Source organism: Takifugu flavidus, chromosome 1 (genome assembly GCF_003711565.1).
Source record: "Takifugu flavidus isolate HTHZ2018 chromosome 1, ASM371156v2, whole genome shotgun sequence".
Taxonomy (NCBI): domain Eukaryota; kingdom Metazoa; phylum Chordata; class Actinopteri; order Tetraodontiformes; family Tetraodontidae; genus Takifugu; species Takifugu flavidus.
The window spans coordinates 16,506,820-16,520,817 of NC_079520.1; the positions used below are offsets into that span (position 1 = coordinate 16,506,820).

The window sequence follows — 13,998 nt, forward strand, 5'->3', positions numbered from 1 at the left end:
GCCTCTGGGCGGTTTAAAGAAACCCAACAAAAGGCAAATACATCTTATTATTATTTTTATTAGTAGTCGTAGTGTATTACTATTGTTGTTGTTGTTGGAACACACACACCCCTTGCCTGACCCTTGCCTTTTCAAACTGTAAAAGATTATTATGTACTTACTTTATTCCTAATTTTACCTCTTTGCTCACCTGGCAACCTTCCTTTGCTCCCTTATGATATAGGCTCAAAACGAGGCTCTCTCAATCAACTGTGAACATTAGAGCTGGGCCTTCACCTCAGCTATCACAGCAAAGAGAAGACATCGTTATGAAAAAAATCAACAGTTCAATGAATTGAAAAGGATCAAAAACTGTAGTTCTTTAAGCACTTCTTAAAGTGCTCCTCGTTTGTTGTCTACTCACACTTTGCATCACACATAAAAACACTTATGTGCGTTCCAAATGTGCTTCGTGCCTGTATTGTGGATTTTGAGGCCGTCACTAACCAAATAAAAATGTAGCCATTTTACTTTATGGTAACCTTTAGCCAAATTAAAAGATTAAATTAAAAGAAATCTTATTTCCTAAATCTTGTTTAGTAGGTTTAGAAACAACATCTAGGCTTCAAATAGCCACCTTTGGGTGGATAAGTGTTGGTGTGTGAGCTGTTAACCATGGTCTCATCTGCATGAGCTCAAAGATTAACAAAGCATGGGAGGCCACACTTACGACTGAAAAGCTGTGAAACAAGTGTCACATTTCAATGAAGGATAAAAGGGGGGGAGGAAAGGAAATAGCCACAGTGCAGACACAGGAAGTTTTGAAAGTGAGTTACACCTTGCAGCAAGGTGAAAAAAGCAAGAAGCATGTGCACATCATCACAAATGTGACATACAATCGTTTTGCAGACTCACACATAAAACATTTAATCCCTGAAAAATTTAGTTCACCGTCGCGCCTGAATGTCAGGCAAGTGGAAATTCAGAGACACACAGAAATCAAAATGTTAGGGTAGATATTTTATTGCATTGTGCCAGTATAAATCATATCCTGCTTTTGGTGGAATCAGACCAATGAAAAAAATAGTACAATTTGTGTAAAAACAATGTGGGGAAAGGTGTTGAGAAAAGGTAAGGGAATGGAGGCAGAACATTGTGCAGGCAGAGGATCTCCCAGCCGCACCAACAACCCAGGGGACTTTTTTCAACTTTCACATTAAAATGCCTTTAATTGGTAGCAGAGAGCTTTTCCATCGTAGTGGCGTTACGGTGAGAAGATGGCAATTAATGAGTGTCTGTGCTTAGTAAGCGTGGTTCGCCACGAACAGTGATTCTCCACCGGCAGCGCTAGCGCCAGAGGAGGCATACTTACCCTGGCAAGCCTGGTTGTTGGCCTGTAAGTGGGGGGAAAAGATTTGTATTAACAGCAAACACAAGTTTTATGTTTTATCACAATTTTCTTTAAAAAAAAATATGGATTGTATCATCTAAGACATGTTTTCCTGTGGCTTCACATACCAGAGCCCTCTTAATGAACTCTTCCTGGCATGCCTTTCCATTCTCTTTCTTGCCACCCCAGGCTTTAAGGGCAGAAGCCTGCAGGGCACGACCATATGAAAAGGTCAGGGCCCAAGGCCTGTGCAGAGGGCACTGATTCATGGCGTTCAGGTTGATGGAGGCCTCCTCCTCACTCTGACCACCAGACAGGAAGGTAATGCCTTTACAGGGGAAAGAGAGAATTAACATAATTTGATAGGGCACAAGACAAGTTACATACACCCCTGTGATTGTAGAGTGTGCATGAGTGAATGAATCCACCTCACCAGGGACTGCAGGGGGCACGGTACGGCGCAGGGCAGTAACAGTGGCCATTGCGATCTCCTGGTTGCTGTATTTGTGGGAGCAGGAGTGTCCGGCAGTGACCATATTGGGCTTGAGCAGTGTACCCTCCAGGTAGACGTGGTGGTCAGACAGAGCCTTGTAGACTGCAGCCAAGACCTTCTCGGTAACGTACTGGCAGCGCTTCAGATCATGGTCACCATCAGGAAGAATCTCAGGTTCGACAATGGGGACAATGCCATGCTGAAAAAAGACAAGAAAAAGGGAAGGTAAAGTATTAGTCTGCTTCTAAAAACAAACACATAACGGTTGGAAAAACAGCTCATACTGCTTCTTCATGACCTTTTGGATTGTTTTGAAATATTCACTATTCCAGTACCTATAACTTCTTACCATCTGGCAAATGCTGGCATAGCGGGCCAGGACATTGGCGTTCTCCAAGATGGCCAGTTTTGAAGGGGTGGTGGGGGTGATCTTCAGCACACAGCGCCACTTGGCAAAGTCAGCACCATCCTTCTTGTACTGGGCACATCTCTCATACAGCCCGTCCAAACCTGTGAATCAGAAGGAGAAGGAGACACCAGGTGAGCGCAACATGAAAATGGTGCTGATGGCGATGTTCATGTTGTTTTCTTACCCTGGGTAGTAGTCTCGCCATTGGTTCCAGCCAGTGGGACAACACCTTTGTCCACCTTGATGCCCACGACCATGCCTCTCTCCTTGAGGTACTGGGGAAAAGGCTTACCACCATCGGTTTTCTGGTACATGGTCTCATGGAAGAGGATGACGCCACCAATGCATGGGTTGATGCGATCATCAGCGGTGAAGAGGAGCTGGCGGTACAGCCTCCTGTTCTCCTCAGTGTTCTCAGCATTGATGCTCTGAAAGCGCTTAGCTACGCTGCCTAGAAATTGTGGAGACCCATTAATTACACTCCTAAAACTGACTTTATCACTAGTAATTTGCCTTTTTTTTAATGCCATAAGGGGACAAAAGATCTCAAAAGGATTTTTAAATAATTGTCAAACTCTTTACCAGTGGATTCATCTGCAGCAAGGATTCCCTTGCCGGTAGCGACGATCTTATGAGCAATATCACTGAGCTCCTTCTTCTGTTCAGGAGTGAGGAAGGGGTATGCATGAGGCATCCTGACTCTGGAGGAAAGAGTGACCAAATAAGCAAAGATATATAGCTGCAAAAGAGAGATGGTCAGAATTAATGAGTGTGGTTCCCTTTTGTAAATGTTCAGTGGATTAAAAGCCATTGTATTGGTGGCCTGAGGGAAGTAAAACAGGTTTGTTTGCTGTGAAATGTTCCTGTCACTCTTTAGACCAGCTGTTGTTCCAGTTGTGCAAATGTGGTTGTTGCAGCTATAATTGCTTCAGCACCAGGTGGAAGTTAAGCACTGGCCACCATGGAGGCGTGCAGGGGGTCTAGTATCCAAAGCTTCTATCTCGGTCTCTTCTCTGCCCTTTTTGAATCTGACCAAGCAAAACATGTCAAGCATGTATATGACCTATTCCATTCTCAAGCCTCGTATCCTTGACATTTCCCATCCTCTTCCTGCCCCCACTCTCTCCATTCCTTCGCCCTGCTGTTTAGTGCTGGCTCCACCCACTCGCCCCTCCACTGTGCCTCTACAATCATTGCTGTTCTAAATTTAATCCTATTTCTAAGTACCAAAAGCCACATTGCTCAGTAACAAGTAATTAAAAAAGAAAAAGAAAAAACATTGCGCCTTGTTAAGAGGTCAAAAACAGGAAGGTTTTGCTCAAACCTCTGATTCATCACCTATTTTTAGACCGCACAACGATAAACGGAAAATATGTAGATATGATTTACTGAAGAAAGACAGCAAGATTAAAACACCCTGCTAGTTAACATCAGGTCAGTAGTGTAAAGCTCAATGCCAATATACAGAGCTTGGCCTTCCTTGACTGGTTTCAGGCAGTTTTGAGGGATTAGAAATTCTGAGTGTACAGACTTAGTAGGCATATTAACAGTTTGTTATATTATTTATTTTAACATTTGAACTCGGTTTCCAGTTTATACCCATATTTTTACAGCACATTTTTCAATTTGAATTTGCAACCCCATGCCAATTAATTAATGTGCATGTGTTTAAGCAAAGAGACAAGCTTCAAATGTCATGCACCTGCTGAGCCAATCACTGAATGTGATAATAGAGCAAGTGTAATAAAATTGCCTTATTTCTTTTTTACCTTTGAAGATAAAGGAGAGCTGAGAGAAGAGAGGGAGGGAGAAGATCTGGCCTTCGTCTGCGACAGTCTTCCGGCCTGCTTGCTCTTGTATTTATCCTCCCATTTTGACCCCTCACATTTCAGCTGCCATGCTATTAAAAGAACAGGGCGCAACCAGAGATGGCTCGTGACATTCAGAGAGGCCGCGGCTGGAGTAACATGGTGGCGAGTGGCCAGTGAAAGGGCAACGATTATTTCAGAGAACAGTAGAAAAAACACATGATATAAGCTGTAGTAAAAAATATGTACGAGGATATGTACAAAATACAGAGCCAAACTTTGTTTTACAAAGATCTGCTAAACAGAACGTTGCACCCCTTGTTTGCATTGCAGTGGGCACAAATTAAGACTTTATATAGTTTCTTTAAAGGTCTCCCCTCGCAGCTAAAAAAACAAAAGAACCTCTCTTGGTGTTAAGAATGGTCTGTGGAGGAGGTTGATAAGATACGCGGCAGCATAATTGCACGCATACACTCATGGAGGGCTTGAACAACTCGTGTCAGTGTTTCCAACCTACCCTGAGAAATTTAATCCAGACACAGCAACAGATCTGACCTTTTTTGTGACCTTTCCTGATTGCCTTGGCCTTGCAGGGACTGGGTTAAATGGTGAAGCCTGTAAAGGTTGCGCCTCTGTGCACAGTTGCTCCACCGATGTTGGGAGGTGTAAAGGTTTAATTCCTCATTCGGCAGGGATGCCAAAAAACCCCCGCCAATTACACATTAGAACACTACATTTAGCATTTAGCAATGCTTTATTTTTGCAGAGACCCAGCAGTGACAGGAAAGCAGCTTTGCGTCCTGATCAGTCATTGAGAAAAAAAAAAAAGTTAGCCTTTGACAAAAATGCATAAAAATCAACAAATGGACGGACAAAGTGAAAATCCGAAGTGCATGCTCATTTAAGAAGGTTCACTTCTGTGATTTTTGGCCCAGTTTAGGAAAATAAGAATGTTTTATTTCTGTTTTTGTAATTTGCTGATATTTTGTAAGTATAAACTCTTTGTGGATAATTGAAATAATATGAGTGATGCAAATGGGTGAAGTAATTACATGCAAAAAAGAAAATACATTTCCTGTATGGACGTGAAAAAAACCCCCACAAAAGTTGCAACCACTCCTCCATGACAGTTCCTCTTACCGCTTCATTTTTGAGCCATCACATGATTGCAGTATTTCTTTTGAGCAATCTCTCCCGAACACAGTGAGCGCCTCAAAAGCTTAATTCTTCAAACATAAGAATACATTACGGTTCATAGTTTCCATGGGAGAATCACAATGGACTGTATAATCAGGACTGCATTACTCTTCTCGGGTAGGTGCTGCTTATAAGATTTCTCTTGTTTGTCCAAAAAAAAGTATGCTGGAATACTGGTGGATGTGAAATTATTTTCTTTTAATCATACGTGTCCAGACATTGTTTTAACAAATTTAATTTTGTATTGAAAAAGGTTTCAGAAAGGTGCTATAATTTTATAAATATTTGCACTTGGGTGGTAGAAAAGGAGTCCTTGTCAAAACGAGATCATTTGAGCCAATAGAAGTCTCTCAAGGTCAGCAGTCGCTGGGAGGACAAGGAGATCACTTCCTGATTAATTTTTTAGGTTTTTTTAAAAAAGTTTTACTGTAGGTTAAGTGTCATTACACAATATGTTTTTAGATGCTGCATGAGAAGGTACATTATAGAGGGGCTACATTTCTGTAGCAACATCTTATTTTATATTCTAGTCGTATAATGGCCTTATGTTTCAATATTCTCTATTGTGACCAAAGAAGGACAGACAAAGCTTCATTAGATTTCACCCAGTTTCCTCCCACAGACCTCCCACAAAAAAAAAGGTGTCATAGCTGTTGTCACCATTTGAGTCATCAGACTTTCTCTTTGGGCTACTGTTGTAAATTCATTAGAGTCTCTTTGTTTAATCAAAAGGTACCTTGGCAAATTTAGAAGGAATTCAACCGAGACCCTATTCTCCAATTTCTACTTTTGTTCTTAGACCCAGAATGAACAATAGAAGTAACATGCAGGCAAGAGCAATATGTAGATGTTTGGAGGAAATAAAAACACCTTCATCTTCATTGAACTTAATCTTTATTCACATTTTATGACACCAAGTTGAGAAATCAAAGATGAAATAAGCTTTAGGCTTTCAAATCATTATAATTGCTGTAAGGCACAAACTGGCTGTTACTCATGAATGTCTCCTTCTGTCTTCTCCAATCTTCAGCACTAAAAGCTGCTCTCTGTTTTAATATTGATCCTGTCGCTTGGAAAACTTTGAGTAATGACGCGGCTGGTTTTGGATATCATGTGGTGCAGAGACCAAAAGGGTAGGTTTCAGCCTTTCTATTTCAGTAAACATTTCTCAGATGTGCTTACTCGTAACCGCAGTGTGGTGGGGAGTGACATTTATTCATCTCATGCTAATAGGTTCTTTTGTCTTTTCCTTATTTTAGCAGACTGCTCGTCAGTGCCCCTCTTGCGCAATATAGCTCAACGGAAAGAGGGCAAATATTTACGTGCTCCACATCAAGCTGTAGTGCACTTTCAGTTTCATGTAAGGAAACCTCCACCTGTTCCTAAATACTTGACATATACTCACATTTCACACTGATAGAAATATTGATAGAACATGTTGGCCAGTGGGATTGTCCTTGTATTGTGGTCACCATTCCATAATATGGGAATATTGTCAATGCAGTGCCAGACTTTGCAGTCAACGCATCCTTCGGATTGACAATGACAACTGATTCCATCTCAGGAAACACTCTGGTGAGTTGCCACTAGGCAGGACCCTCACGCAATAAGCTTCTTTGGAACTACACCATTTTGGATCAGAAAGTCTTCAGATAAATGTTTTTCATTTTTACTTTCAGGCATGCGGTCCAACTATTCCAAAGGACTGTGCAAGCCTCACCATGTACAACGGCGTGTGCCTTCAGTTTGGTCAAAAGAATCCTGTGCCTTCTTCCCTTGAAGGTAAAAATTCTTAGATTATCTTAATAACAGACAGATAAGATGTAATGAGACAGACCTTATATGTATCGGCAACCATCAGCAAACCATAAAAGCTGGATTATAAAATCTGATCATCATTATCTTTATTTTTACAGATTGCCGCACCCAAGCAGACATTGCATTTCTTTTGGATGGTTCAGGCAGTGTGGGGTCTGCTGATTTTACCACAATGAAAAATTTTGTGAAAAGCCTGGTCAGTTCTTTCAAAGGAAAAGACACAAAGGTATGATGATGATGCTGCTGATGATGATGATGACGACGACAATTAGTATTATTGTTGTTATAATAATATAAGTTAAAAAAAACCTTTTCCATCTATTCATCTTTTAATATAGCATTAATTTTCATTTCACAGAATCCCTGAATATATTTATATGTGGATATTTTCCCTCTGTTTTTGCAGTTTGCCATTGTTCAATTCTCCAGCTGGCCCCAAATCCACTTTTCCTTCTCTGATTTTGACAAAAGTTCCTTGGAAAACAACATTAACAGCATTACACAATTGAATGAAGGGACAAACACAGCTTCTGCCATTCAATATGTTGTGTAAGTACCTCAGGAATATAACCTCTTCACCTTATGCTGAACAAACAGGAAGTGATTGGTGCAATTCATTCCTTGTGTTGGTGTGAGAAGCTGCATCTGTGACATTAAAACTGAGACTCACAAAATCAAAATCCAAAGTTGTTTGAGAAGAGATATTTTCCTTTTCCAACACAACCAAATGTCATATCCAATCCTTGAAGAAATATTTGCATTAGCTCAACTGAGGTAAAGGAGAAAATTCTTCATTTTTTTTCCCTGTTTTGTTGTTTTATAGTGACAATGTGTTCATAGCAAGACGTGGTTCCAGGGAAAATGTGGGGAAGGTCTTGATAATTATTACAGATGGAGAATCTCAACAAAAAAAGCTTCTACCTGCTGCAGTACAGGCAGCGGAAAATAAAAAAATAGTTCGATTTGCTATTGGGGTAAGTTTTATTATATATTTTTTCACATTCTGGAAGATCACCTGACTATTTAGAGCGAGCCTACTTCAGGTTATTGGGTTTCAAAGTGATTTATTATTATTTATTGTATTGTGCAGTAAGAATCCACACCAAGGTTGTGGAAATTAGCATTTTAAGTTCAATGATCATAAAACTGTCAGATATTGCTCCAATTTTTCATTACATTTTAGAACCTACAAAGCAAAAGATGATCAGTGTAACGGGGGTGTGTAAACCTGTTATGTTATCATGTTTAGGTTGGAAGAGCTTTTTCTAATTCCGGGGCAATAAAGGAACTGGAGACCATTGCATCGTCCCCCTCCAACAACCACATGTTTAAAGTGGATAACTTTAATGCACTTGAAAGAATCAGAAACAGTTTGCAGGAGAAAATCTTCTCTATTGAAGGTGCAGATGTGATGCAGCCACATCCTTCTGTTTAAGCATCAGCGTTTCACCATCAGCTCCATCCCAATATGTTTTATGCCTGGTGATTTTTGCAGGATCTCAAACAAGTGGACAATCACTAGAAATGGAAATGTCGCAAGTGGGGTTCAGCGCTGCATATGACTCTGAGGTGCTGAAGTTCAACATGTGAGCTGTACAGAGTAGCTGCGCCTGAAATGCATTCTTTACATTGTCTGTCTGACTTTAAGGGATTTCTGATGGGAGCTGTTGGTGCCAACCAGTGGAAGGGAGGATTCCTGAAGTACAGGACCACATCCAAGCGGATGGAATCAGTCTATCCTTCAGATATTGATCCTGATAGTTATCTGGGTAGGGTTAGAATGGAGCTTACTACAGTAAAAAGCAGTTTTAATGGCCAAAGTAAATGACTATGAAATCAATGACAAAGAGATGTTCAAAAAATAGGAAATAACAACAGACTACAAAAATGTATTGGTTTTTCAATCAATCATGTCGTGGAAATGAAACAATACTCTCTCTCACACTACTTCTTCTCCTCACACTGATCACACGAGGAAGAAAAGCTTATTTCAAATTGAATTATTGATCATTTTCATTATAGCTTGTTATGTGGACAGTTTGCCCAAGCGTTGAGTTGAATTCAATGCTTGGTGATGTGACCACTTGCCTGCAACCTGTGAACATTTTGTCATATGCAATTTGATTTGGATTTAAGGTTACTCCATGGCAGTGGCAAAAACAGCGGGCGGCTCTTTGCCAATAGTTGGTGCTCCGAGATATCAACACATTGGTACAGTGATAGCAGTCCAGACACCTAAAATGTACAAGAAGATCAACCCCTACCCTAAGCAAGTGTGTGTCAACAGGTTAAGACGAATACTGTCGAAGCAGTGTCGCATTTCTCTGTAAATGCATTTTTTTTGTGGCAACATTTAGAGTGGTGAATATTTTGGGGCAGTGGTTTGCGCCATGGATGTGGATGGTGACGCCTACACTGACCTCATCCTCATATCTGCCCCTATGTATGTGGAAGATGACAGAGAGGGAAGAGTTTATGCTTGCACCTTGTCTGGTTTGGTAAATGTTTTCATTATTTTACGAACAATTCTTTCATTTCTATCACAATTGCTTTGATTCCCTTTACGGTCTTTGCAGGATGTTAAGTTTAAGGCTGACGTAGTATTGAGAGGTTCTGCGTCCAATTTGGGGAGGTTTGGGTCTTCTCTTGCTGTACTGCCCGATCTTAACGCAGATGGCTTCAACGACCTGGCTGTCGGAGCGCCTTTGGAGAATAACGGTCAAGGCAGCATCTACATATTTCATGGCAAAGGCAAAGGAAGAATCAGTCTGACTTACTCACAAGTGAGCAAGATCCTCATTCCTACTCACTAGTCCTATCTTTCCATCTCCTGTCCATGTGAGCCAGGTCCAGCTCAAGGTTTCTTCCTGTTCAACGGGCGTTTTTCCTTGATTCTGTTGCGTGCTACAACAAAACTTAAAATGAACCCACTTCAAAAACATCTACACAAAACGTATGTGTCCAAATAAAATAGTGTAGTATAAAATGAAACTGTTTCCATTTGTGTAGAGAATTGTTGCCTCAGAAGTCAGGCCAGGACTGAAGTTCTTTGGCATGTCCATCAGTCCGTCATCACTTGACCTTAGCAATGATGGGCTGCCTGACTTAGCAGTGGGTTCAAAGGGCACCATCGTCTTACTCAGGTGAGTGCATGTGACTGTTATTCATCTTTCAAGCACATGGAAAATTCAGTTACCATTTTTTCCTCATTTAGATGAGAATTGTTTAAATAATGATCCACATCCACTTTCATATCCTTTTTTCAGATCCAAGCCAATAGTGATGGTCAAAGCTACGGTGTCATTCAGCCCCAGACTGATTCCAACTCAAAACTCAAACTGCTCAGTGCCGTTAGTGAACATGGCTACAATCTGCTTCATCATGACCTCCAAGTTCACCGAAGGTGTCTAAAATGAAACACTCACATTTATGTACCCCAGAATTGTCGATGAAACTCTCATCTATTGCAGCTCGAGCAAGGATTAACTTTACTTTTAAGCTGGATTCCACACGCGGCGAGTTAACCAACCGAGCTTTCTTGAAAGACAAACAGAGAATTTTCTCCGGCACCACCAACCTCAGGCTTCAGCGACAACAGTGTGTTGATGTGACGTTCTATGTCGAGGTGGGCTGTTGAATAGGACTGTCACACAGAGAAATACACTTGTTTGGCTGTGTGAAAGACACAAAAAATATCTCAAAACACCCTCACCTTTGTGCAGGCCTGTCCTGAAGATGCTTTAAATGAACTTACCAATGAGCTCAAATTCAGCTTTGAGGGTTTGCCGTCCTTCACAAATCTCAGGCCCAGCCTCCCTCCGCAGGCACAGACAACATCCATTCATCCTGTATGTGTTTTCTTGTTTTACTCAAATTTCTCATCTGCAAAAAAAAAAAAAATTAAAAATTGTGCTTGCCTAAATTTATTCTTATTTGTAAACTCTGTATGAAGCACAAAGTACATTAGATATTTCTGTTCTCCCTGAGGAAAATGTTCAGGTGTGCATGATTTTGGCTTTCTTTTGCCCCCAGCTAAACTTTGAAATCAACTGTGGCAATGACGACAAATGTGTGGATAACCTGAACTTGGATTTCAATTTTACCAGGTGAGTTAGAAAAGGGGGCTCTAAATTTCAGGACTGTGAAACATTCATTTGTTTCCCTCATCATATCTCAATTAATCATTTAGCACTTTAATATTTAAAGCAGCAGCTCTCAGCCCACCTGCACAATCATCGGGTGATCTTTTTGTTTCTGCTGCTAGTTTAGATAAAGATGTAACAGAAACTTTTAGTTTACGGCCATTTTAATCGTCAGCAGTTTAGATAATCTCAAGCGTGATCGGCATTACTCCACATGTACGAAACATAAGGTTAACAGAGTTTGTGGAATTTGATTTTTTCCTCTCCTTACTCACCCTTCAGATCCCTGGAGCTCAAAGTGGGTATTGATGATCTGTTGAATGTTACCGTCTCAGTGGAAAACAGTGAAGAAAACTCCTACAACAGCCATGTTCTTCTCACATACCCAGCTGGACTCTCATATCGCAAGCTCACGGTTATACAGGTAAGGCAGCAGCTTCAGGTTTGCAGCAATTCACGCTGGTTAAAAGCTTCCAGATTTAAATTTATTTTTTGATTGTATTTTTTTTAATCAGGGAAGAATTGAGTGCAACTCCGTTGACAGTGAGGATGAATTACAGCGAGGGAAGACAGATTGCACCATTGACAAACCTATTTTTAAGAGCAACTCCAAGGTTTGACAGATCACTTACATGTTGCTGTGATGAGATGAAAGAAGAACATAAATATATCATTTTTTGTTATAGGTTTATTTCATTGTTTCCTATGGCATTGAAACCAACAGTCAATTTGATGAAAGGATTTTTATCACTGCAAATGCAACGAGGTAATTTTACATCTACAAAACCACAGCCATGTAAAGGCAAGTAGATATTTAACTATTCATGAAAAAATGATCTCCTGTCATTTAGTCAGAATGAAGAGCACTCCGGATTAAGTAATCTCTACAGTATAAAAGGGATTGACGTCAAGTACATCATTTTTGTGACACTAGAAAGGTTTGTCATTTAGTATTTCCCAAATTTCATAATTTCGATTTATTACATTGCATTAAGCACTGTTGTCTTATACTCATGACATTTCTGCTTAGCTCCCAAAGCTACAGCAATTTCACTTTTGGAAATGATGATTTGCAGAAACCAGTCCTACAGAAACTTGTGGTAAAATATCTGCCTTTTACATCAGTAACAGATGAGAAGATTTGTCATTCAAACCTATGTAAAACCACATAAAACCTGGCCTGTTCTCCTTTCTACAAGGTTACAAATGACATTAGAGCTCTGACTTTCACTACAGTCATCAGGGTACCCGTGCAACTCGGTGACAGGAACATCTGGGCAGATTCAACCAATTTGCAGGTACTTGGCAGGTGTGATGGATAGAAGATTTCATCCCGTTCTTTGTGAAACTGACATAAATGAGCTCTGTCAGATTCCAGACTGCCACAGAGATGATGATGAGGAGCCTGTCCTCACAGATTTTGTCACTGAGATTCAGAAAACAAAGAGAGTGGTAAGTGTTCCCAAACATTCAGCATTTATGACATCCTCACATCCAGCTCAGATTGATAACAGCTAAATATAAACTGGGGACAAGAAAGACAAAATCAAAATTTAATGGAAAATTAAAGGTCAATATCAAATTAAAATGAGCAGTGGTTAAGACAGGGGGCATCTGACCACTAAATCTTTGTGATATCTTTTTTATTTCTGCCACTGATAACCATTTGAACTACAAGCTAGTATTTTTTCCTTGCAAGAAAGGCTGCCCCACCATCAACAATAATACATAGGACCAATAGCATTTATCTGCAGTCGTGGTGCTGACTCTGCTTTCTGCCAACAGGACTGCACTGTAGCCAAGTGTGGTGTGTTCAAATGCAGCAAGTTTATGCAAGGGACAGAGAGTAAAACGTACAGCATCTCTGCCAACCTTAGTTCTGGCTGGATACAGCAGGTAATTCAACCACTTTGAAATACCTTGAATTACTTTTTTCTGTATTAAAATATCAGTAGGCTCAACACACTCACTTTCCTTCCTAAACAGATTGGACTAAAATCTGCAAAATTCCTCTTGACCAGCACCGCCAGTCTGGACTATGACACTAAGCGGTACATTATCTTTTCTGCTGGGTCGAATAACAATACTTCCATTCGCAAGGTGATTCAACATATTTCCTTGTGCATTGTAGTTAGAAAGATTTGAGTATGATCTTTGTTCTACCATGTCTCAGATTGAAGCAGAGGTAGAGGTGTATCCTCTCCCAGACTTTACGCAAGCAATTATTGGAGGATCACTGGGAGGACTAGCTCTGCTGGTATTAATCACAACAGTCCTATATAAGGTGACCAACTGCAGAAACACTTTATCCAGTGTTTGCTATTTACTCTCACCTTCATGCGTGTTTGATATCTTTCCTTTGAATTCTCAGGTTGGATTTTTTAAGAGTAAATACAAACAAATGCTTGATGACACTGCGGGAGAAGCAGGAAATCCTGAAGCAGGAGACTAACCTTAACAAGAGCAAAAGTAAAGGCAGCTGGTGTGCTGGCAAGTCCCATATTTATGCAAACCATCATTAGCCTGGTAAATGACATTTTTCTGTTTAAGAACTTGAAATGGGTGTTGAATATATATCTGAATTTGTGTTTTGATGAAATTTGATTTGTCTTTTCTGTTTACTTAAAAAAGGTTTTATTTTCAAACAAACATACACAATAAAACCACTTTGTGTGACAAGAATCTACTTGGTGGACAAAAACTACCACTAAATTATACTGTTTTATGTGTATTTCTTTGTAAATAAATAGTTTCAAAACAAG

At 40.2% G+C, this 13,998-nt stretch overlaps 2 protein-coding genes across 3 annotated transcripts; one reads left to right on the forward strand and one right to left on the reverse strand.

Moving 5' to 3' along the window:
• Positions 1–986: 986 nt before the first annotated feature.
• On the reverse strand, positions 987–4,188 carry aldoab (aldolase a, fructose-bisphosphate, b). The gene is made up of 7 exons (XM_057043551.1): positions 4,041–4,188; positions 2,854–2,972; positions 2,456–2,722; positions 2,212–2,372; positions 1,803–2,061; positions 1,498–1,697; positions 987–1,373 (listed from the first exon to the last, which is right to left on the reverse strand). The coding sequence occupies exons 2-7, from the start codon at positions 2,963–2,965 to the stop codon at positions 1,281–1,283; spliced, it is 1,092 nt and encodes a 363-aa protein (XP_056899531.1). The 5' UTR covers positions 2,966–2,972; positions 4,041–4,188; the 3' UTR covers positions 987–1,280.
• A 1,033-nt stretch (positions 4,189–5,221) lies between these two features.
• Positions 5,222–13,997, forward strand: LOC130522418 (integrin alpha-X-like). Of its 2 annotated transcripts, none has more exons than XM_057026823.1 (30): positions 5,222–5,393; positions 6,307–6,409; positions 6,539–6,636; positions 6,781–6,851; positions 6,956–7,058; positions 7,193–7,320; positions 7,501–7,643; positions 7,918–8,068; positions 8,344–8,494; positions 8,590–8,663; positions 8,743–8,863; positions 9,231–9,367; positions 9,452–9,592; positions 9,671–9,877; positions 10,104–10,237; positions 10,361–10,497; positions 10,565–10,719; positions 10,817–10,942; positions 11,127–11,200; positions 11,519–11,660; positions 11,752–11,850; positions 11,923–12,002; positions 12,088–12,174; positions 12,267–12,336; positions 12,436–12,534; positions 12,608–12,688; positions 13,022–13,132; positions 13,223–13,336; positions 13,410–13,520; positions 13,608–13,997. In XM_057026823.1, the coding sequence occupies exons 1-30, from the start codon at positions 5,357–5,359 to the stop codon at positions 13,686–13,688; spliced, it is 3,366 nt and encodes a 1,121-aa protein (XP_056882803.1). In that variant the 5' UTR covers positions 5,222–5,356; the 3' UTR covers positions 13,689–13,997. The 2 variants fall into 2 exon arrangements, with proteins under 2 accessions (XP_056882803.1, XP_056882798.1); XM_057026818.1 differs by having other exon boundaries at positions 5,223–5,393; positions 6,536–6,636.
• Position 13,998: the final 1 nt, after the last annotated feature.